This window comes from Bos indicus, chromosome 12 (assembly GCF_029378745.1).
Source record: "Bos indicus isolate NIAB-ARS_2022 breed Sahiwal x Tharparkar chromosome 12, NIAB-ARS_B.indTharparkar_mat_pri_1.0, whole genome shotgun sequence".
Taxonomy (NCBI): Eukaryota; Metazoa; Chordata; class Mammalia; order Artiodactyla; family Bovidae; genus Bos; species Bos indicus.
This window is the reverse complement of record NC_091771.1, coordinates 79435727-79461238: the sequence shown is the minus strand read 5'-3', so window position 1 is coordinate 79461238 and position 25512 is coordinate 79435727. Positions and strand designations below refer to the sequence as shown.

At 43.4% G+C, this 25512-nt stretch overlaps 1 protein-coding gene across 12 annotated transcripts in view; it reads right to left on the bottom strand.

Moving 5' to 3' along the window:
• CLYBL (citramalyl-CoA lyase) overlaps window positions 1–25512 on the bottom strand; it is a 239856-nt gene that overhangs the window by 88484 nt on the left and 125860 nt on the right. For all 12 annotated transcript variants that reach the window (XM_019971669.2, XM_070800438.1, XM_070800443.1 and 9 more), the window contains one exon: window positions 22794–22980. In XM_019971669.2, coding sequence (XP_019827228.1) covers window positions 22794–22980 — 187 coding nt within the window. The remainder of the gene's footprint in view (window positions 1–22793; window positions 22981–25512) is intronic.

Genomic DNA, 25512 nt, shown 5'->3' with positions numbered 1-25512 from the left:
TCTGATTCTCTCATAAAAATAAACTTCTTTTCTTTTGGTTAATATATGGGTTTTTTTTTTTGCTTTTTTAAAAAAAGTATTTAGTATGTAACAGTCTGGTGGTTCTCCCAAAAATTAAACATAGAGTTACTAAATGATCCAGGATTGCCACTTCTGGGTATGTATCGAAAAAAAGTAAAAGCAGGGACTTGAACAGCAGCATTATTCACAATAAACAAAAGATGGAATAACCCATGACCAATGACAGATGAGTGGATAAACAGAATGTAGCATATATATATAATGGGATATTATTCCGGCCTTAAGAAGGAAAGAAATTCTAGGGATTTCTTACTTTCTCCATGGCATGTGGGATCTTGGTTCCTTGACCAAGCAAACCCATGTCCCCTATATTGAAAGGTGGATTCTTCATCACCCGACCACCAGGGAAGTCCCATGGGTAAGCTTCTGGGCTGGCAAAGCCAACAGCTCAGCAATGTCAAGGATGCCTGTTTCTTCTGTACTCCCTTTGCCACCCACAGTGTTGTCTTTGCCCTAAGGCAGACGGTCCTTAGAAGTAACTGCTGTGACACACCCCTTTGCTGTTATTAGAAAGAAAGACTGATCTCTCTCTTTAAAAATATTTATTTATTCATTCATTTATTTACTTGGCTGTGCTGGGCCTTAGCTGCAGCATGTGGGATCTCCTATCTTTGTTGCTGCATGTGAGATCTAGTTCCCTGACCAGAGATCAAATCCATGCCTGCTGCGCTGGGAGCGTGACGTCTTAGGGAAGTCCCCTGATTCTCTTCTAAGAGGAAGCAAAACTTTACTAGAAACCTTCGGCAAACCATTCCACATACCACACTGACAATGAGAAGGAGTCGCTGGCCAGGGGACTTAATTAGCCTTCCCTGGCCTAGTCGGGCTTAGCCCTTGAGTCAGGATGGGTTCCTCGAACTCATTTCCTGGTGCTCAGTGTCAGAGGAGAGCCTACCACAGTCCAACCTCTCCCACCTCCACTGAGACCGACAAAGGAGCACACGCTGGAACGCTGCTGGTCGCTAAGGATCCAGACTGAATTCCTGCCCTCATGGGGCTTCCAGTCTAGAGCAAAAGAGAAGCACTGTACAAGTATTACAGGGGTGATGCATGTTACAGAACGGAAAGTTCGTACAGCACAGGTGGCAACGGAGCCGGGGAAGTCACTGAGTCTCCGTGGCCCTGGAAGGCCTCTGGGGACAGATGCTCCCTGTGAGACTTGGAGAGGATGCTGAGCAGAAGGAAGGGCACACGTGAAGACTGGAGCGGAGAACAGATTGTATAGCACTAGCCCTAGACTTTAAGTCCTGGGGACACCTCCTGGCCAGGGACCAAGTGTTTGTTCAGTCTTTCATTCACACGTGCACTCATTTCATGAGTATCTACCTGCAGCAGGTGAGAGAACATGTGTACATGACTGGCCAAAGGACTTAGTTAAAAGATGATTAGTCTGTGAATAAGCCAAGCCTTTCCCCCTTGTTCTCATTAACCATCTACTGTTTATTTGAACTTTGCTTGGAGTCTACCCGCTAAAAATGTGAATTAGACTGGCTAATGTCAATTGGACTGGCTAATGTGTCCTGGCCTGAGCCAATCAGCGTGGCCAGTGGCATGTCACTGATTGCTTAGTCTTGAACCCCAGATTCCTTGGGGGCTGAGATCACACCTAGATAATCTGAGTTGGAATAGAAATGAAGAGCTGACCTCTGAGGAAAGAAAAATAGATGCTCAAGGGTAAACCACAAATGTCGTCTACACTGGTTCACATTCTTCCCAGGGAATGTTTCCACTCTTGCAGGAGACAAAGCCTTAAAACAAGAGTCTTAAAAGGCTCTCTAACCATGGGTTTTCCTGTGCTCTACTGGGGAAGCCTTGTGGATGGTGCTGTTTCTTCACCCCACCAAGCCACCAGCCCTGGTGTGTGCCCAGGGACACAGGTCCTCCTTGCCAACATAAGTAAACATATGACACGATTGCTCTGCATGTAAACCTCTACCAGAAAACCAGCGTGTTGACATGATTGATATCCACATAATTATCCACATTAGTACATGAGACGGATATGCACAGGATTATCTACCTCAATACCTAAAGTGATTGATACCCGTGTGATTATCTGCCATGAAGACACGCCCTCCCCTGCTTCTAATGCAATTACCTTTCTCCGGATACATGGAATCAATGCCCACGTGATGACCTGATTCAGATACACACATGATTGATGCCCGTGCAATTATCTCACACAGTGATATGCCACTGACTGATGCCCATGTGATTATCTGCTAAGATGATACCCGTGCAAATGAAAATTGGCAAAACCTGCCAGCTCTAATAATAACCCTTACCAGCAAGCCAAAACCAATGGCTGAGACTTACGAAGGTTCTTCTTTAAAAATAAAAAAGCCACTCATACACTAGTAAGTGTATGTTTGTATGTGTGTGTATGAGAGAAAGATCCATCTTCTTATGGTGCTTAAAGTAAAACTGGGACTAGGACTAAAAAAATTAAATAAAATAAATGTCAAAGTCCTTCCCAGTTCTAAAATTCTCAGATTCTCAGGGTCTAACGATAACTGAAAAAGTGCTGGTGATTTCGCAAAGTAGCAAAATATGTCTTCCACCACCAATTTGTGTTGTAATTCATGGACTCTTTGTGCCCTTTAGTGATCCTACAAGGAAACCAGGGGCAGGGAATTACTGATGCAGATACCGTCTACGACCAAAGCTGGGGCACCGACACAGAAATCAGCAAGGCCACATTTCCAATTCGAGGGCACGTGCCAGAATTACAGACAAGGCCATGCTCAGCGTTACCTCCCAGCCTCCACTACTCTTCTTAAAAAAGAAACAGTCTAAGTCATAGCATGTTTGGTCATTTATCTTGTTCCCTTTCCCCAATTCGCTGTTCTGACTTTCGAGAAAGGCATGTAATATCCCCATAGAATGTGATGATTTTCTTTGTTATTGTCAAAAAATGCTAATCCATGAAGAGAACCTTCCTGGGTAATGTTAATTCAGCTGCCTGTTTTATAATAGGATTATGTTTTCCAGGATTTAAAAATCCCACTTGTTAGCTACCAAATAGACTTCTACAACAGCTATAAAATCTAATTTAATCCCTACTGGCATGAACGAAAGAGCTGAGGTACAATTTGTATCTAACTCCACTTAACACCCTACAACCTCCAATAAATATGTAACATTGCTTTTGAAGTTATAAAAGGAAACTATACAGTAGGATAACGGGAGTCTCGTGGGTCCAATCATGCAATCTCTCTAAGGCAGAACAAATGTTGTTTACATATGGTGAGGATTATGGGGAAAGTTTATTTAAACAGATTAATCCATGTTTACATGTATTAATGCTCCCTTTTCCATCATGCAAATTCAAGTTAAAATGATCTTCATTTCTTTCATTTGAAAATAATTATAGCAAGAGAGTCAACTACTTGGTCTCTTATCATTTAGTTTAAGACCCTAATTAGGTTAGAATAAATTTCAGAACACTGTACCAAACTCAAGGTAGAAGGCTAATACTGTGTTTCAGTTTACAAAGGTGGAGGGCATTTTCTGGAGGGTAAGTGAAGATAAGACAAAGAGAGGGGACCCAGAAACGATCCTGTGGGCCAGAGAGAGTAGTGAGCAGATTCCCTTTTGTCTTTGGCTGTTCACTCTCCTATCATCCTCTCTTCACAAGTGCAGTAGAGTCGGCATTAAAGGGCCTTCTGGGAATGTAAAATTCAAGGGTGGTGAAACGGAGACATATTTCTTCTCCTGCCCCTGCCCACCCCCTCCTCCTTCAGACAGGTGACTATCGGGAAGCTTATGGTAGGCCAGATGGGACCAGAGATGCGCTGGCAAATATTGTTTCAAGATGAAGGAGAGGAAAACAAGGAGGCTGACATGTAACATATCAAAGACTATCCAGGCACCGGGAAGTTGAACATGCATCTCAGGGCAACCCAACCTCTTTAAAGATGCAAATTGCAGTCAAACACAGAAAACAGTAGGGTTCTGTTTATCCTTTCACAAAGGGTGCAAACTGCTAATCAGGCTCCATTGCTGGGCTGGCCACTTTGTTTATCAATAAACAGGAAGACAGTTAGACTATAATTTTCTTGCCTAGCACTGGTAGCCAAAAGGAAATGCTGGCAGCTTGGTAGTACTGAGTTCCAGTTGCATCAAAACCCAATTATTACTGTAATAATGTATGAGTGTTTGCAAGTTGCACAGGCGTGCTACACATGTCCCCAGAATCATGTGAAACGTATTGGCAGAGAACAAGCTTGGTGATACATGGACTAAGGGGAGCTGTCAAAATAGGCCGGTCCTCCAAGGGCTCAGCTGCGGAGTGCTGTTTAAAAACACACACACGCTGGAGTTAGCATGGCAGATATGGAAGTCTTCTACATGTAAGACAACCCAATGAAAACATGGTTTGACGAATATCAAATGACACAGAGGCTCTGAAATGGGAAATCTGATTGGAATATGTTATAATTGCCACTACAAGCTCTGTTACCACAGAACACTCGTACACCCTTTTAAAGAGATGTTCAAAGTTACTTTCATGTCAGTGGGGCTCCCTGCCTAAGACACTGTAAAATCTCAAAATATAGTGCAAGATCGCAAATCTAACATGCAATAAAATTTAATCATACAGGTGTTTAGGCATTCAAATTGCCCAAATTGTGACCTTAGATGTTTGTTTCATTTTGTCTGTATAGATGCTGTATAAGAAATTAAGAGGGGACCTCTCTGGTGATCCAGTGGTTAAGAATCCGCCTCACAATGCAGGAGATGCAGGTTCAATCCCTGGTCTGGGAACCAAGATCCCACATTCTGTGGAGCTACTACTGAGTCCAAGCACCGTAACTGCTGCAGGAAGGAGGACCCCTTCCAGGGCCCAAAACTGGGCTCTTGTCCAACACTCAGAAATGACTTGTCCGAGGAGACACATGTGCTGACAAAGCAAGATATTTTATTGGGAAAGGGCACCCGGGTGGAGAGCAGTAGGGTAAGGGAACCCAGGAGAACTGCTCTCTCCATGGCTTGCATGGTTTTATGGTGATGGGATTAGTTTCCGGGTTGTCTTTAGCCAATCATTGTGACTCAGAGTCCTTCCTTGTTCAGCCAAGATGGATGCCAGAGAGAAGGATTCTGGAAGGTGGTCAGACAGGTGGTTTCTCCTTTTGACCTTTCCTGAACTCTTCTGCTGGGTGGAGGCTTATTAGTTCCCTGTTCCTTACCAGGACCTCCAGTTGTATCACAACTCATGTAAATGGTTACTATGGTGCCTGGCCAGGGTGGGCGGTTTCAATCAGCATGCTTCCCTAACATAACTAGAGAGTTCATGCACCACAGTGAAAAATCCCACGTGAGGCACCCCGAGTGCCACAGCTACGATCAGATGCACTGGTCTTAAAGGAAGAAGGAAATAACTTAAGATACACTTAATTAAAGAAAGAAAGAAATTAAGATACACTCCAAGGTTCACATAGCTTGCAAGACAGGGCATGTAAAATATGAAGTACAAAGGAACTATAAGTCCTGTAACAATGCATCTACTAATGTTGAAATACTAATGATACAAGGGTTAATAACAGTTACTATTCTATTGATCACATGTAACTCACTCATTATTGAAATGTTTGCTGAGCGCTAGCTACATACCAGGCTCTCTGGTAAGCTGGGGGAGGGGATACCGTGGCACCCTCGTCACGATGGCTGACAGGGAAGCAGACATGTGATAAGCCATTACATTAAGGGGTGATGACTATTATAACAGGGTGTGTGAGCCACTCACTCTTATATGCACCTAAGCAGTCTTTCGGAGAAGGCGATGGCACCCCACTCCAGTACTCTTGCCTGGAAAATCCCATGGACGGAGGAGCCTGGTAGGCTTCAGTCCATGGGATCACTGAGGGTCGGACATGACTGAGCGACTTCACTTTCACTTTTCACTTTCCTGCATTGGAAAAGGAAATGGCAACCCACTCCAGTGTTCTTGCCTGGAGAATCCCAGGGACGGGGGGGCCTGATGGGCTGTCGTCTATGGGGTCGCACAGAGTTAGACACAACTGAAGCGACTTAGCAGCAGTAGCAGCAGCAAGCAGTCTTTACTGCTATGCCTGGCTCTCCAAGGTGACAACCCACAGCTACCTACCTTGGCAACTTGAGGTAGGGAACTGTGACTCAATTCTATTAGGGCAATACTCATGAAAATGTGGCAGGTTCTCTGTGGCTCTGTTCATAACTCTCATTAGCAAGTATAGTGGCCAAAAGTGCATCATAAGGTATGAACTGACTGGCTTCCTCACTCTTGAGCTGTGTGCCTTTGGCTAAGTTTGTTAACCTCTCTGTACTTCACTATCCTTGTAATCAATGGGGATAATAACAACACTTCTTTCAGAGTTTCTGAGAGCATGAAATAAGTTATTCCATGCAAGGCAGTTAGGGATAGCGCTGGCACCCAGAAAATGCTACCTACTCAGTGCACGCATCCTCGGTCACTGAGTCACGTCTGACTTCTGCGACCCCTGCAGCCCACCAGCTCCTCTGTCCATGGGATTCTCCAGGCAAGACTACTGGAGAGTGGGTTGCCATTTCCTCCTCCAGGGGATCTTCCCAACCTAGGGACTGAACCCACGTCTCCTGCATCTCCTGCATTGGCACATAGATTCTTTTACCACCAAACCACCTGGAAAGTCCATATGTACTCAGTAAATGTTCTCTTTCTCTATGCTGTGCCCAGATGCTCGGTTGTGTCCAGTTCTTTGCGACCCATGGACTATAGCCTGCCAGGTTCCTCTGTCCATGGGATTCTCCCACCAAGAATACTGGCATGGGTTGCCACATACTTCTCCAGGGGATCTTCCCGAGCCAGGGATCAAACCTGTGCCTCTTACATCCTCTGCATAGGCAGGCAGATTCTTTACCATTAGCACCACTCTTTCTCTCAGATCAGATCAGTCACTCAGTCGTGTCCGATTTTTGCGACCCCATGAATCGCAGCACGCCAGGCCTCCCTGTCCATCACAACCTCCCGGAGTTCACTCAGACTCACGTCCATCAAGTCAGTGATGCCATCCAGCCATCTCATCCTCTGGCGTCCCCTTCTCCTCTTCCCCCCAATCCCTCCCAGCATCAGGGTCTTTTCCAATGAGTCAACTCTTCGCATGAGGTGGCCAAAGTACTGGAGTTTCAGCTTTAGCATCATTCCTTCCAAAGAAATTCCAGGGCTGATCTCCTTCAGAATGGACTGGTTGGATCTCCTTGCAGTCCAAGGGACTCTCAGAGAGTCTTCTCCAACACAATAGTTCAAAAGCATCAATTCTTCGGCGCTCAGCCTTCTTCACAGTCCAACTCTCACATCCATACATGACCACAGGAAAAACCATAGCCTTGACTAGACGAACCTTTGTTGGCAAAGTAATGTCTCTGCTTTTGAATATGCTATCTAGGTTGGACATAACTTTCCTTCCAAGGAGTAAGCATCTTTTAATTTCATGGCTGCAGTCACCATCTGCAGTGATTTTGGAGCCCAAAAAAATAAAGTCTGACACTGTTTCCACTGTTTCCCCATCTATTTCCCATGAAGTGATGGGAACAGATGCCATGATCTTAGTTTTCTGAATGTTGAGCATTAAGCCAACTTTTTCACTCTCCACTTTCACCTTCATCAAGAGGCTTTTTAGTTCCTCTTCACTTTCTGCCATAAGGGTGGTGTCATCTGCATATCTGAGGTTATTGATATTTCTCCCGGCAATCTTGATTCCAGCTTGTTTTTCTTCCAGTCCAGCGTTTCTCATGATGTACTCTGCATAGAAGTTAAATAAACAGGGTGACAATATACAGCCTTGATGTACTCCTTTTCCTATTTGGAACCAGTCTGTTGTTCCATGTCCAGTTCTAACTGTTGCTTCCTGACCTGCATACAAATTTCTCAAGAGGCAGATCAGGCGGTGTGGTATTCCCATCTCTTTCAGAATTTTATTGTGATCCACACAGTCAAAGGCTTTGGCATAATCAATAAAGCAGAAATAGATGGTTTTCTGGAACTCTCTTGCTTTTTCCATGATCCAGCGGATGTTGGCCATTTGATCTCTGGTTCTAAAACCATCTTCAGCACCTTGGTCAGCTCCAAGAATCCTGGTCTTCCTTGTTAGAGCAGAGCTGGAAAGAATGATTGTGGTGAACTGCCTTTTGGCCCAGGAATGGTCAAAGTTGAAAATATGTATGCAGTATGTCTCCAAGGGAGATATGGAAAAACCCCGTCATGGCTCAGTCCAGAGAGGCGTGACTGGTCTGACCAGAGGCAGTTCTTGATCTGGTTCCCCTTAACTCTCTCAAGAATCCAAACTTGGGTTCTTCATACCCACTTCAAGCTCCCTGTACTCTCACAGACTATTTGGAATAGTCTTTTTTTTTTTTTGCATTTATTGACTCTGTCTACTTTGCCTTCTTCCAAGAATTTATCCATTCACAACTCTAGGGAAGAGAAGATCTTGACATCCCCTGTGCTCTGACACCTGCAGCAGGTGGGTCAGACCATCAGCCTTTCCTTGCTGCTAGGGAAGGGGGGTCAGATGGTGGGGAAAAAAGGCTAGTGGAACAGCCTCTTGGTGCTCAACCCTAGCTTTGCTCTTCTATGATGTACTGAGAAAACTTGAGGAGTCCAACAGAAGCCCATGTGTGGATCTCAGGCCAGCCTCCTGGCTCATCTTCCTCTCTTGACTTTTTGCTCTTCTGACCAATGTCTAGGGAGTTCTTTTTGGCCTTGTTATCTGGAGCCAATTAATACTTTGCCCAAGAATATGCTGCTGTTTAGACTAGATCTGGCCAAGAATTCAGACTCAAGTGCTAACTTTTGGAGGTTAATTTTTCATCAGTGAACAGTGAGCACAGTCACATCAGTGGAAAAAAACTGTAAAAACATATGCAAAACAGACAGCATATCTTCAGTAGAAGGCATCCTTGAGTTAATTCACAACTTGACATCTGCTCCCGACTAATCCATACTTTCCTTTTCTTCTCCCTTTAAAACACCATCTTTCCTAAGCGACAGAGCTGGTATAGAATAAAAATTAAACTATGACCACCCTGGGAAGTTCTAATGTACTTATATCTGGCTTTTATTGAAGTACAGTTGATTTACAATGTTGTATTAATTTCTGCTATACAGCAAAGTTACTCAGTTAAACATATACTCTTTTTCATATTCTTTCCGATTCTAGTGTATAGCAGGATACTGAATATAGCTCCCTGTGTTACACAGTTGTTGTTGTTGTTATTTAGTCGTATCTAACTCTTTGTGACCCCAGGGACTGTAGCCCATCAGGCTCCTCTGTCCATGGGATTTCCCAGGCAAAAATACTAGAATGGGTCTCCATTTCCTTCTCTAGGGGATCTTCCAGATATAGGGATCAGCCCAAGTCTCCTGCATCAGCAGGCAGAATTCTTTACTGCTGAGCCACCAGGGAAGAGCCATGCTAAACAGTAGGACCTCGTTATTTATCCATCCTACATATACTAGTTTGCACCTGTTAATTCAGGCTCCTCTAGGCTGCCGCCCCTGACCTCCGGCCCAGGGTAACTCCTCTTGGCCGCGCTCGCTCATGCTCCATCGCAGCCACCGTACTGGAAAAGATCAGTTTTAACCCCAATCCCAAAGAAAGGCAATGCCAAAGAATGCTCCAACTACTGCACAATTGCACTCATCTCACACGCTAGTAAAGTAATGCTTAAAATTCAACAAGTCAGGCTTCAGCAATACGTGAACTGTGAACTTCCAGATGTTCAAGCTGGTTTTAGAAAAGGCAGAAGAACCAGAGATCAAATTGCCAACATTCGATGGATCACCAAAAAAGCAAGAGAGTTCCAGAAAAATATCTATTTCTGCTTTATTGACTATGCCAAAGCCTTTGACTGTGTGGAAAATTCTGAAATAGATGGGCATACCAGACCACCTGACCTGCCTCTTGAGAAACCTGTATGCAGGTCAGGAAGCAACAGTTAGAACTGGACATGGAACAACAGACTGATTACAAATAAGAAAAGGAGTACATCAAGGCTGTATATTGTCACCCTGCTTATTTAACTTATATGCAGAGTACATCATGAGAAACACTGGGCTGGAGGAAGCACAAGCTGGAATCAAGATTGCTAGGAGAAATATCTATAACCTCAGATACGCAGATGACACCACCCTTATGGCAGAAAGTGAAGAACAACTAAACAGCCTCTTGATGAAAGTGAAAGAGGAGAGTGAAAAAGTTAGCTTAAAGCCCAATATTCAGAAAACTAAGATCATGGCATCCAGTCCCATCATTTCATGGCAGATAGATGGGGAAACAGTGGAAACAGTGGCTGATTTTATTTTTCTGGGCTCCAAAATCACTGCAGATGGTGATTGCAGCAATGAAATGAAAAGACGCTTGCTCCTTGGAAGGAAAGTCATGACCAACCTAGACAGCATATTAAAAAGCAGAGATGTTACTTTGCCAACAAAGATCTGTCTAGTCAAGGCTATGGTTGTTCCAGTGGTCATGTATGGATGTGTGAATTGGACTATAAAGGAAGCTGAGCCCGGAAGAATTGATGCTTTTGAACTGTGGTGTTGGAGAAGACTCTTGAGAGTCCCTTGGACTGCAAAGAGATCTAACCAGTCCATCCTAAGGGAGATCAGTCCTGGGTGTTCATTGGAAGGACTGATGTTGAAGCTGAAACTCCAATACTTTGGCCACCTGATGTGAAGAGCTGACTCACTGGAAAAGACCCTGATGCTGGGAAAGATTGAGGGCAGGAGGAGAAGGGGACGACAGAGGATGAGATGGTTGGATGGCATCATCGACTTGATGGACAAGGGTTTGGGTGAACTCCAGGAGTTGGTGATCGACAGGGAGGCCTGGCGTGCTGCGGTTCATGGGGTCACAAAGAGTCGGACATGACTGAGCGACTGAACTGAATTCAGGCTCTCAGTCCTCCCCCCCCACTCCTCCCTGGCGCTCTATGCCTGTGAATCTCTTTGTGTTTCATAGGCATGTTCATTTGTGTCATATTTTAGATTCCACATATAAGTGATATCATATGGTATTTGCCTGCCTTTCTGACTTACGTTCCGAAGCATGATAATCTCTAGGTCTACCCATGTTGCTGCAAATAGCATTATTTCATTCTTTTTTATGGCTGAGTAATATTCCATTATATATAGATAGATATATACATATTTGGAATCAGTCTGTTTTTTTGTGTCTGGTTCTGACTGTTGCTTCTTGACCCACATACAGATTTCCCAGGAGGCTGGTAAGGTGGTCTGGTATTCCCATCTCTTTAAGAATTTTTCACGGTTTGTTGTGATCCACACAAAGGCTTTAGAGTAGTCAGTGAAGCAGAAGTAGATGTTTTTCTGGAACTCTCTTGCTTTTTTGATGATCCAGCGGATGTTGGCCATTTGATCTCTGGTTCCTTTGCCTTTTCTAAATCCAGCTTGAACATCTGGACATTCTCAGTTCACATACTGTTGAAGCCGAGCTTGGAAAATTTTGAGCATTACTTTGCTAGTTTTCTGAGGAACCTCCACATTCTTTTCCACAATGACTGTGCCAGCTTACATTCCCACCAGCAGTATAAGAGAATTCCCTTTTCTCCATACCCTCTCCAGCATTTATTATTTGTAAACTTTTTAATGGTGGCCATCCTGACTGGTGTGAGGTGGTACCTCGTTGTAGTTTTGATTTGCATTTCTCTAATGAGCAGCAATGATGAGCACCTTTTCATGTGCCTATTGACCATCTGTATGTATGTCTTATTTGGAGAAATGTCTATTTAGGTCTTCTGTCCATTTTTGGATTGGGTTGTTTGCTATTAAGTGATTTGAGCTGTTTGTATATTTTGGAAATTGAGTTGTTGTTGGTCACATCATTTGCAAATATTTTCTCCCAGTCATGGTTTCCTTTGCTGTACAGAAGCTTGTAAGTTTGGTTAGGTTTCATTTGTCTCCTTTTTATTTTATTGCTATTGCCTTGGGAGACTGACCTAAGAAAACATTGGTACAATCTATGTCAGAGGATGTTTTGCCTATGCTCTCTTCTAGGAGTTTCATAGTATCATGTCTTATATTTAAGTCCTTAAGCCATTTTGAGCTTATTCTTGTGTATGGTGTGAGGGTGTGTTCTAATTTCATCGATTTACCCTCAGCTGTCCAACTTTTCCAATACTGCTTCCTGAAGAGAATGTCTTTTCCCTTTGTATGTTCTTGCCTCCTTTGTCGATGATTAACTATCCACAGGTGTATAGGGATATTATTTCTTGTCTCTCTAAATCAGAATTTTAAATTCTGCCTTAAAATATACCACTAATTCATTACTGAAAACATAATGGTATTTAATACTTTGATATGACCTGCTATTGTTGTTCAGAGAAGGCAATGGCACCCCACTCCAGTACTCTTGCCTGGAAAATCCCATGGATGGAGGAACCTGGTAGGCTGCAGTCCATGGGGTCGCTAAGAGTTGGACACGACTGAGCGACTTCACTTTGACTTTTCACTTTCATGCATTGGAGAAGGAAATGGCAACCCACTCCAGTATTCTTGCCTGGAGAATCCCAGGGACGGGGGAGCCTGGTGGGCTGCCATCTATGGGGTCGCACAGAGTCGGACACGACTGAAGCGACTTAGCAGCAGCAGCTATTGTTGTTCAGTTTCCCAGTCATGTCCAATTCTTTGCAACCCCATGGACTGCAGCATGCCAGGCTTCGTTGTCCCTTACCATCTCCCAGAGTTTGCCCAAGTTCATGTCCATTGCATCAAAGATGCCATTCAACCATCCCATCCTCTGATGCCCTCTTCTCCTTCTGCCCTCAATCTTTCCCAGCATCAGAGACTTTTCCAATGAGTCAGCTGTTTGCATCAGATGACCAAAACACTGGAGTTGCAGCTTCAGCATCAGTCCTTTCAATGAGTATTCAGGTGATGTGACTTATGGCCACTTAAATAAGCAAACCTGGACAAAACACTGTTCTTTGAAATCAAGCACTTGCACTGCAAGATTTCCAGCTGTCTGCTTTTCACGTGTGTACCCGTATTCTGGTGGTGGCTTTATGCACTTGGTTCTTCGGTCACTGAGATTTAGCAAACTGAAACATCTTGGGCTTATTTTGTGAAACTCACCTGTGTTCCCCTGATAAAAAAGAACAGACTTTAACTGGTAACCAAAGTTGGAATAAATAAGTCGACTGGTTTTCACTCTAGTCTCCAAGCTATTTCTTCCTTCATTTCAGAGGAAATGGCTACAGTTTCTACTTTGATCAAGTTTTGGTTTATTTAAGCTAAGTTCCTTTCTTTCAACCTTAATTTTAGACCTGGGCTTTCCATAGTCAGGTATATCATGTTATAGATACTCCATCTTACTTAATTGGATTCTTATAAACTGCTGGAGAAGATATAACCGGCAACTTGAAGCCTGTATCTCTTTGTATTAAGAGATTTTGCTGAGCTTATGAAATGGAAATTGCTGACTATTATGTCTGTAATAAAGGTATTTGAATCCTTGCACTAAGAAGATGCTCAGTCTGAAGAATAAAACAATGGGGGTGGGGCTGGTGAGTTTTTGTTGTTGCTGTTTTACCAATTACTCCACAAAAGGGAAAGACTATTTAAGGGTACAAAGAGATTAATAAAAGACTGGAAATATTTGACTGCTTTTATGAAAACTTGGATTGGTTTTCATATCAGAACCTTTAAGGATCAAAAAGACCTTGCAGAGTTCCTAAGCACATTTCATCTCTCCATACTGTTCCCCAAAGACTCACAGACACCAAAATTCCTATTGAAGAATCTCCCAAGCTCTCAAGTCTTTTAATAAAAGCAAGGTCCCCGGGAGAGGAACCTTCCCATCCTAATTTCACTCCCCTATTGAAGAGGCGTTGGCTCCCCACACCCTGTATACATTGAATCATTTACTGAATGTCAGTTAGCTCCCTCCCTGTTGGGACAACACACCTCCTTGCTACTCTACTATTTTATTTCAACCAAAGTGAAAGCACTGGAGTATTTAGAATTTAACCCAGCAGATTTGTGTATGTATATAGTGAGTGTAAATGGGGGCTTAGTGTCTATGTACCTATGTGTGAGAGCACGCACACTTGCACAGGACAGCCAAGTGAGAGAGCACAAATTAGAATACATAAGCTCAGGGGAGGAAAAAAGGCTAGAAAAAAAAGTAATTAAAAGCTTTACAGAGGAACTCAAGGGTTAACTGATTTAACATGAAGAGTGTCAGGAACTCATATTTATATTACTCGAAGATTAAAGATAAGTCAACAACCTTGATTGATATTTGATACTGATATTTGTGTTTTGTTTTTGTTTTTTTGGCCAAGTGGCATGTGAGATCTTAGCTCCCCGACCAGGGATGGAACCTGTGCCCCTTGCAGTGGAAGGGCAGAGTCTTAACTGTTGGACTCCCAGGGAAGTCCAATATTTCGTGTTTCTTAATGAGCAACTCATAATTGCTTCCCTGGTGGCTCAGATGGTAAAGAATCCGCCCACAATGCAGGAGACCCAGGTTCAATCCCTGGGTTGGGAAGATCCTTGGGAAGATCCCCTGGAGAAGGAGATGGCAAACCACTCCAGTATTCTTGTCCGGAAAATCCCATGGATGGAGGAGTCTGGTGGGCTACAGTCCATGGGGTTACAAAGAGTCAGACACGACTGAGTGACTAACACTTTCACTTTTCACACTTGCAAATGGGCTTCCCCGGTGGCTCAGAGGGAAAGAATTCACCTGCAGTGCAGGAGATGCAGTCCATGGGGTCATGAAGAGGCGGACACAACTGAAGAGACTGAGCACGCACACACGCTTGCATATGTGATGACTCCTGGGTTCTGCAGAGTCTGAAAGGTAACTTATAAGAGTCCTGGTAAGAAGCGCTCTTTCTGCAGAGTACTTAGAAAGTGGTTTATCGTGGGGAACAAAGTTGTACTCCCCTCATCTCTATGGTGTTACTTCCAACTGTCTCTCTACAACCACAATCCTTTAGGCCTTACATAGGTCCTGGTATCCAGGATGGATGGAGGGAAGCAATCAGATAACGTGGCCTACGGCTTCCCTGGTGGTCCAGTGGTAAAGAATCCACCTGCCAGTGCTGGGGATGTGGGTTCAACCCCTGATCCTAGAAGAGCCCACATGCCGCAGAGCAACTAAGCCTGTGCGCCACAGCTGCTAAGCCCTTGCTTCCTAGAACTCGTGCCCTGCAACGAGAAGCCACCGCACACCGCAACGAGAAGGCCGAGCATCGCAGCTGAAGAGCAGCCCCGATCACTGCAACTACAGAAAGCCTGTGCACAGCAACGAAGACCCAGCACAGCCAGTAAGAAGTAAGTCTTTACAACAAACAAAAGCAACAAAGAACATGGCCCCGGGTGGGGGGGCAGTGATCTTCTGGGGTTTCTGCGGCACTGATGGTTACTTAGGAGGCAAATAACTTCCCCTTGCTTTTCACAATCGACAAGATAGCCCTCCTGGCAGCCCAAGGGGCTCCACGTGCACAGCGGAGGAAGGGGAAGGGAGCTGCCTCTCCAGCCCCTCACCGACCATGGGCTCCCTGACTGCTAAGGGCACCCCTCCTCCAACACCCCAGCCCCAGCCGGGGCTGTCCTCCTGGTCTGTTTCCCAGAACTGAGAATGGTGCTGTGCACGGGGCTTCTCAGGCCCCAGCCCCCAGCCCCTTGCTTGCTTGCTCTGAGCTGCTGGCAGGGAGCAGAGTGGGGGAGAAAGGCCTTCAGAGTCGGCCACCTTCCTCCACCCTTCTCTTACTCCTTTCTGTCAAGGACCCAGCACAGAGATTCAAAGTGAAAATCTGCTGCTTAGCTGCTTGCGAAAGATAATTTTCTCTTTGTTTTCCTGAGGGAAAAAAAATAAGTAAGGTCTTTCTAAGATAGCTGTTTCGAGCCCCCTAGTGTTAAGAAATCTGTGAAGGAGCTTGAAAGAAAAAGTGGTTATTTTGCCGTCCCTAGAGTCTTTTCTTTGTCTACCATAGTGGAAAGAGAGGCTAAAAATAAATAAATAAATAAATAGCAAAACTGGCAAACTCTGCGACATTTAGAGCAAAAACTTACCTGTGCCAAAACATTACCCTGTGAGAGTCAGGAATCCAGAGTACAAACCAATACAGTAACCCTCGGCATTCTAAGCAAGCATCAGTGACTTGAGTTGATGCATCAGACTCTTGGCCAGGGTTGCAGCTAAGACAACTGCTCTGAGGTATTTATCAACTACTCATTCTATACATTATGTGCTAGGCACTGTCCTAAGAAGCACTTTGCAAGTACTCACCCACTTAATATAATTCTGTGGGGGTAGATACTATTGTTTCTACGGGAGTTGGTGATGGACAGGGAGGCCTGGCATGCTGCAATTCATGGGGTCGCAAAGCGTTGGACACGACTGAGCGACTCAACTGAACTGAGATACTATTATTACCATTATTGCCTTCATTTCACAGAGGAGGAAACTGAGGCACAGAGAAATGGGCTAAGGTCCATTTGTCCAAGGTCACACTGTTAGGACAAGCTGATGTCAGACTCCAGACACCAGAATCCAACAGTCTGGCTCCATAGTCTGTTCTTGACCATCAAATTACTTGAAAGAGACACCTTAAGGACTATGCTAAATATCCATTCTCTTAAATCTTCTAAGCTTTATTATTTTAAAAATGACATCTCTGCTTCTTCTTTAAAAAAGCAATATTTATCTAGCACTTGCAAGTTTGCAAAATGCTTTTTTATTTGTGCCTCACAGCTGGCCCTGTGGTGGGTAGTACAGGATTCATTATTACCAAGCTCATGGGACAGATAAAGAAACAGAGCCTCATAGGTTACAGGACTCAAGTTCCCTGGATAAACAGTGTTGAAATTGGGACCTTTACGTGCATTGTCTGTTGTCAAGCCCTCTACCCTTTCCACTGAACTGGGTTGTTGGTCTCAAATCCAGTTGCCTGTGAGTGACAGCCCAGATTTCACTAGCTCAGGTTCCCATAGAAAAGCCTTCCTCAAGTCACAACTCAGAGCTCCTCCTTTGGCTTCCTGAAGGATCCAAGTAAGACCCTCATGATCCTACTCTCCAAATATACTCCTGCTCTTTACAAATCAAATTAGGAAAAAATCAGACTGTACATAAGTCGCTTCTGTCCTTCACAGGGGAACCTCCTCTCAGAAACTCCTGGAGGGTGTCCTCACCCAAACGTACTCAGACATAAAAAGTCAGAAAACAGGATATCCAACCCGGCTGAGAGGAGAAGGCAATTCCCAGGGTGGGGGAAGGGTGAGTTTGGGATTGCAACTGTGCTACAGGCCTGAAGGACAGCTACTTCAGACTTGAGGGGATCAGAAGAGTCAAGGAGAGAGTTCTCCAAGAAGATGAAACTTAAAAAATACCAGATGCTTTTAAACATATTAAGAGGAGATTCAGACAATTAGGAAGAGGTGGGTTTTGCATTAGCAACAGCTGAATAGAAAAATAAACCAGGGGGAAAAAAGATAACTATGAACTCCAGGGAAAACAACAGGCTGGCAGAAAAGGAAAGGTGATCAGTTTATTACTATGTGACTCAACTCTGCTACTTTTTACACTGAACACCAATCTCATTGAAGTTACACAGAACTGTATTAGGATAACTAAAGGATGGGAAAGGTTCACATGCAATGGGGACAGGGCGGTAGTGGGGTGAGAAATAATTCCCATAGCATGGAGTCAATATCATGCCTGAAATTGAAAAGATATTTCAAAAAGTGTATTATTTAGAGACACGGGACCATGCAGCTCTCTTTGTTCTCCTGCTGCTTGCCATGGTGCCTGGCTGAGTAGGTACTCAATATTTACTGAGTATTTCAGTTTACACACTGAAACATTAAACAAATTTAATATTTACTCAGCTAAAATAGCAGCCCAGGAGCCCTGCCTCTATCTATTTCACTCCTACCTTCTTGGCCTCACCCAGCGTCATGGAGATTCACCAGAAATCTCTGCATTACTTGGCTTCTTTTCACTGTGTCCCAGCAAGCAGTGGCTTAGACAGCCTTGTATCTCCTCATGTATTTAAGAAGGAAAAGGAGAAGATAAGAGGGGAGTGGAGATGGTCTTTTCATCATCCATACTTGGGAAGGTGAGCTGGTAGGCCATCCCTGACATGAAGGAGCTGCTTAAACACAAATTGGATTAACAGGACAGGATTAGAGACTCCTGGAAGGTATTATATACTTATAAACTGCTCTGCCAAAGTGCCTCTTGTTTTCATTACAAGCCCACACTCCACAGAACCAGTCAAATGAAATATGGAATTGGTCAGTTACTAAAAAAAGAAATAAAATGAAACATATAAAATGAAGTGACTAAGCTTTAATAATGTCAAGAAAGTTGAATTAGGCAATAAGAGTTCAGTTTAGCAAAACCATAACTAGATCATTTGAAATCAGAGTTTTAACATGGTAAGAAGTAAACATTAAAATGGTCTCTATCTCCTCCATCAAGAGGAGTAATATTCAACAAGAAATATGATTAAAAGGTGATTTCAAGAAAGGAAAAAGAATAAGAGCTACATTAGAAGTTTCAGACTTATCTGGACATTTCAAATGAATTTAAGTCACCAGGTTTAAATGCACTAAAATCCTAAGAGACCGGAAGCATTTGCAGATGTGAATACGATGCTTCTGTCGGTAATCTTTGAGAAACTGCAGAGTATACACAGGTGACAAAAGATAAAGAGAAGCCAAGGTACTAACTTTCAGAGAAAGGAGGAAAAGATTATGCGATATGAGCTATGTAATATCCCATCATTTCATGGCAAATAGATGGGGAAACAGTGGAAACAGTGTCAGACTTTATTTTTCTGGGCTCCAAAATCACTGCAGATGGTGACTGCAGCCATGAAATTAAGAGACGCTTACTCCTTGGAAGGAAAGTTATGACCAACCTAGATAGCATATTAAAAAGCAGAGACATTACTTTGCCAACAAAGATTCGTCTAGTCAAGGCTATGGTTTTTCCAGTGGTCATGTATGGATGTGAGAGTTGGACTGTGAAGAAAGCTGAGTGCCAAAGAATTGATGCTTTTGAACTGTGGTGTTGGAGAAGACTCTTGAGAGTTCCTTGGACTGCAAGGAGATCCAACCAGTCCATTCTGAAGGAGATCAGTCCTGGGTGTTCATTGGAAGGACTGATGCTAAAGCTGAAACTCCAATACTTTGGCCACCTGATGCGAAGAGCTGACTCATTGGAAAAGACCCTGATGCTGGGAGGGATTGGGGGCAGGAGGAGAAGGGGACGACAGAGGATGAGATGACTGGATGGCATCACCGACTCGATGGACATGAGTTTGAGTAAACTCTGGGAGTTGGTGATGGACAGGGAGGCCTGGCGTGCTGCGATTCATGGGGTCGCAAAGAGTCGGACACGACTGAGCGACTGAACTGAACTGAACTGAATACGCCAACAAGTGAACTTGAGGCTGATTCCTGGCAAAAATTCAGGAGGTTCAAATCTTGGTTCTGCCGTTTAATGGCACTGTGTCCCTGGACCCTGGACAAAACTTTGATACAAGGAGTAAACAAGGTAACTAAAGTGTTTATTATAGCACCCCTTACATTCTCAGGACATGGCAGCCATTACCACTTTTGTATCTCCAGCACTTCCAGGTGAAGGCGGTAACGACGAGGTAGTACTGACAGGGGTTCTTCAAGATCGAGTCTCATCTACCTAAACTCATTTTTCTGGAGAGATGGAGGTACAGGGAGAGAGAAGGCATTGCTAGACCATGTAGATCAATGGAGTCTGCATCTTGAAATGCATTAGGTAAAAATCTCTTGTCTATTATTGTGAAAAGACTGGATTTTAAGAGAATTAGGTGACTGAATAACCATATTCACAGGACTCATTCATGAACCTGACCTCTCCATGCTTCGGCTTCCTTATACGTGCTGTGCTTAGTCACTCAGGCGTGTTTAACTCTTTGCAACCCCATGGACTGTAGCCCGCCAGGCTCCTCTGTCCATGGAATTCTCCAGGCAAGAATACTGGAGGGGGTTGCCATTCTCTTCTCCAGGGGATCTTCCTGACCCAGGGACTGAACCTGAGTCTCCTGTGTCTTCTGCATTGCAGGTAGATTCTTTACCTGCTGAGCCATTAGGGAAGCCTTCCTTATCTGTATATGGAGTATAACAGTAGTAACGCAATGGGATGTTACGCAAGTTGAAACCTTAAGAACAGTGCTTAGCATTCAGTCACTATATAAATGTTTGTTAAGGGACTTCCCTGGTGGTCCAGTGGTTAAGGCCCTGCACTTCCAATGCAGGGGGTACAGGTTCAATTCCTGGTCGGGAAAATAAGATTCCACATTCTGCCTGGTATGGCCAAAAAAAAAAAAATGTAATAAGCTTGAACAGAAGTTTCTAGTGGCATGCTTGCATAGCACTTGGCTCCAACCTCTTCAACATCTCTATCAGAAACTTGTCAAATTTTTGTACAGTGTGCTGGTCAAGTTCTCAGATAACATAAATGTTGGACGAGGAAATCAAAACTCAAAAAGACATTGACAGGCTGGGGCTATGAAATGAAATATATGAGATAAAATTAAGTCCTGGGTAGAAATTTTAAGGGAAAAAACATGTTTTACAAGCACTGGCTGGCTTGCCAGAACTCTCTGTGAATAAGAAAGGGAAATTTGGTTGACTGCAAGCTCAGCACATGTATAACTGTGTCTGGCAGTCAACACAAATTTTAGGTGCACTGAGAGCTGCAGTGTTCTGACTGTCCGGAATCTTCACCAAGATGGTGGGCACAATTTGCCCTAAACTCTTCTCCCCCCGCCCCTCCTTAGCTTCCTCCCAAGTAGTGGCTCCAGGTATTAGGATGCGCTTCAGAACACACATTAACAGTAAGCAAACATGAAGCAGGAACGAACCATATTTCCAACTTATCTGGGTAGCAGGAAACATCCTTGGGTGGGAATGGGAAGATAGCCTCAAGGTTCATGAAGAAATAAAATTAGAAGTTTATCAGAGCACCAAATGGCTCACTGTGCTACATGCTAAAATAAATTTCCCTCTAATCATGATTACTACAGGATTTATCTAATCTATTTCCTATAGGAAATCAAACCACTCGAGGGCATTTTATCAAACTTATTCCTTGTTATAATCCCTGTCCCTGACAAAAGAAGATTTTTGTCATCCCACGGTACAGATAAGAAATTGAGGCAAAGAAGTAGAGTGAATTGCCCTGGGTCACAAAGAACTAGAATTACAATTTAGTATCTAATCTTAGAGTGCGCTATGTGAGTTTTGGAAGGGAGAATACTGGAATCATATTACATCCTTCAAGAAAAGCCCTATTTACCTTAATCTGTGGGAGAAAGAAGATTAATTGTATTTTCCTTGGTGCATGCCAAAGATGTTGGGTAGACGCTTTAGACTCCACATGTTTATTCTAATCCTTTACCATATACCTGTAAAGCCTTGGTTTCACCATTAGAAAGATGCTGGAAACTAACTTTAAAAGAAAATAAGGCCACTACTGGTTTGCTAGAATCTCCAGGGAAAGCAATTAATCAAAAAAGTTGTATAGGACAAGCATGCTATTTCAGATCACCAAGGAAAAGAAACCATCCACATAGATAAAATTTCAGATGGCCAGCTCCTCTGCGCCTCCAGCCCCACAGTCTATTCCCAGCCCAACCTCACTGTCTAGGGACTGGACAGAGGAAGGTCGAGGGAAAACATGTTTTTAATTTAAAAAGTTCCGTGCCAACGTCAGTCATTATAATGATTTATGTATTTTACCCAATTATTTGAACAAATCTGTGTTCATTATAAAAACCTAGAAAATGAAGATAAGCAAACCAAAATGAAACAAAAGGCATTCATCATGTTACCAGCCAGCAAGAACCTTTTGTATCTGTTTACAAACTGGGTATTTTTTAAGATGCATTTCTCTGATCAGGCCATGAGAAAATCAGCTAGAAGCTGCAAGTTTGAAGTTCTGTGTGTAGATGCCCTTTAATTATGGAGGGAAAACAGTGTCTTATCCATTGAAGACTATTTGTTATTGGCACTTGTCCTGGAAGAGATAAGGTCACTCACTACACTCTTTACCTGGCAGTAAAAAGAAATAAATTCCTAATTTCATCTTATTGATCTGAAAAATTCATACCACAAGTCTAGGATTAACTGATTTACTTAAACCAGCAAATATCACAGCCGAAACAGATTGAGAATCAAATTATCTTTCTTTTTAAGCATATATCTCTTTATCTATACACACACACATAATCATATATACTGAAGATCACAGTTTTTAAATATATTCTGGCTGGATTCCTCCTGTCTCTTGGAGAAAAGAACCATACACATTCAGAACCCATACAAGGGCTAGTCAAGAATATATCGCATGCTGATATATTGTTCTTAGTTGCTCAGTCATGTTCGACTCTTTGCAACCTCAAAGACTGTAGCCCACCAGCTCCTCTGTCCATGCCAGCCAAGAATACAGGAGCGGATTGCCATTTCCTTCTCCAGGGGATCTTCCTGACCCAGGGATCAAACCTGGGTCTTTTGCATTGCAGGTGGATTCTTTACTGTCTGAGCCACCAGGGAAGCCCATGAATATATTAGTAATCAGCAAACAGTGAATATGGTAGACTCTTTCCAAATAGTGAGCAATGCTACCAAATTTCAAGGCATTTCTTTTTTCCGCCATAAGGAAAAATCATGCCGTTACCTTTTTGTTCACAGCTACACCATCCTCACAGTCGAGCACTGCACAGTCTACATTCAGGGAGGGAATCTTGTTTATCTTCTTTTCATCGTTGCCAGGTACGTAGAGCACGGCCCTCCGGGGGATGTACTTGTGGCTAGGTGAGGAACTGCATCCAAGCCTGGACACCTCAGCTGCCAGGGACGCTTTCCTGCAGGAGACATAATTCGAGTTAGTCCAGAATAGAATTTACTTACAGACTTTTGAAAGACCTTATTTGAATGCAAAATTAAAAGAGAAAACATGGATAATTTTTTAGAATTACCGCAGAACATAATCACACATAATGACTAGGAAGATAATAATAGAAATAATCAAGAAACAGAATGTCATTTTGGCTGAGGTCTAAAAAATATATAACATGGTTTACTGACACAACCTTCTGAGAAAAGAAGGAGGGTGTACCTCTTATTGGAAAAATCCTACCAGTATTAATATACTGTCTGGGTAGCATCCATGGGGAAAAAGTAAGCAAATTTATATGCAAAAGCTCGCAAAGAGTAAAACTACCTACAATTATATGAAAGTAAAAAGTAGAAAATAAACAATCTAGGGACTTCTCTGGCAGTCCAGTGGCTAAGACTCCACGGTCCCAATGCAGGGGGTCTGGGTTCCATCCCTTGTCAGGGAACTAGATCCCACACGCCGCAACTGGAATAATCCCACAGCCCACAGCAAAAATTGAAAATCCCAAGAGTGGCAAGTAAGACCTGGAACTGCCAAAATAAATAAATATTTTGAAAAAGGAAAGAGAAAGTAAACTATACATGTAAGCAAAATCTATGGCTCTCTCCCTGATAATGAATCTTTTTAAGTAGACAAGTGATTTGCCTTCAATTTTAACAACAAAGAGGAATAGCTGCTTCTTAAGTCAGTAGAAAGGTGAATAAGAAAAGACCATTACTAATAATAGCTCTATAATTATGGTCAACTTGACTGCTGAAAACCTCAGATTCTTCACGTGTAAAAGTAATACTCATGTTGCAGTTTGTTGAGAAAATTAAGTTATGGGAAATAAAGTACAAGAACGGATCAGTTAGAGCCTGGGGGTTATCAGTTTGATGTGGTTGTGGGTGTGGCAGGCATAGCAGCCATTGCCACTGCTCTTCCTGGAAAAATTCCAGCTCCAGCAGCCTGCCTGCTTGGAAATTCTGCTCTCTCCCTGCTTCTCTACTGTACTAAGTTTAGCCTCCTGCGGAAATGAGAGGCATTGGCTGAAAGCTCCTGCAGCTCACTGCAGCCCTCGCCCCTAACCTGGTCTGAGTTTGGTCCTGTGGACAAACCATGTTTTAGCCCATAATACATGGCAAGGGAAGATGAAAGCAGCTTTCACCAAGACCAGTTAGATCATTTGAGGTACCCTGTGTAAAGGGCTTTCCTGGTGGCTCAGTGGTAAAGAATCCACCTGCCAATGCAAGAGACCTGGGTCAGGAAGATCCCCTGGAGAAGGAAACAGCAACCCACTAAGTATTCTCGCCTGGGAAATCCCATGGACAGAGAAGACTAGCAGGCTACAGTCCATAGGGTCGCAAAAGCAACCTAACAACAAGAATTCTGTGTAAAATGAAAATGCAGAGCCCTTGTTCAAAACGTATGTGGAATTTCAAGATAGAAACAGAAGACCATCACATGAAGCACCAGACCCTTCTAAGCATAGGGCCTCTGTGACCACACAGGTCACTCATCCATGAAACTAGCCCTGCTCATAAGAGATAGAGCTATACGTCATGCAAATCCCGGTCAAGGAAAGGTTAAAGCCCCAGCAAACTTGGGAACACCCTAATGTGTTACTCCCCAGGGTAAGCAGTATCATCCTTTTAAAAGTATGTCAGCTGTACTCTCCATGAAAGCTCTTGACATTTGGTAGTTATCTGAAGTTAATTCCATCAAATATTTTATACAGTTGTAACATTTTGTCATATTAGTGTAGCTTGTGACAATGTATACCAAGAAAAATCAGCATCTCCTTGGTGGCCCATCAGTTTTGTGAGGGCCCCCTTATTCGCTTTTTTCAGTTCAGTTCAGTCACTCAGTCGTGTCCAACTCTTTGTGACCCCATGAGTTGCAGCACGCCAGGCCTCCCTGTCCATCACCATCTCCCAGAGTTCACTCAAACTCATGTCCATCAAGTCAGTGATGCCATCCAGCCATCTCATCCTCTGGCGTCCCCTTCTCCTCCTGCCCCCAATCCCTCCCAGCATCAGAGTCTTTACCAATGAGTCAACTCTTCCCATGAGGTGGCCAAAGTACTGGAGTTTCAGCTTTAGCATCAGTCCTTCCAAAGAAATCCCAGGGCTGATCTTCTTCAGAATGGATTGGCTGGATCTCCTTGCAGTCCAAGGGACTCTCAAGAGTCTTCTCCAACACCACAGTTCAAAAGCATCAATTCTTTGGCGCTCAGCCTTCTTTACAGTCCAACTCTCACATCCATACCTGACCACTGGAAAAACCGTAGCCTTGACTAGACGGACCTTTGTTGGCAAAGTAATGCCGCTTTTTTAGCAGATCTTAATAAAACTTGAGTCTGAGTCTTATTTTTCTATAACATAAGCATTGTGCTAAGTGAGGTATGGTGACAAATAGATGGATTTTAAAAGTGTATGTGTATTACAAGAAGAATTGATGCTTTTGAACTGTGTTGTTGGAGAAGACTCTTGGGAGTCCCTTGGATTGCAAGGAGATC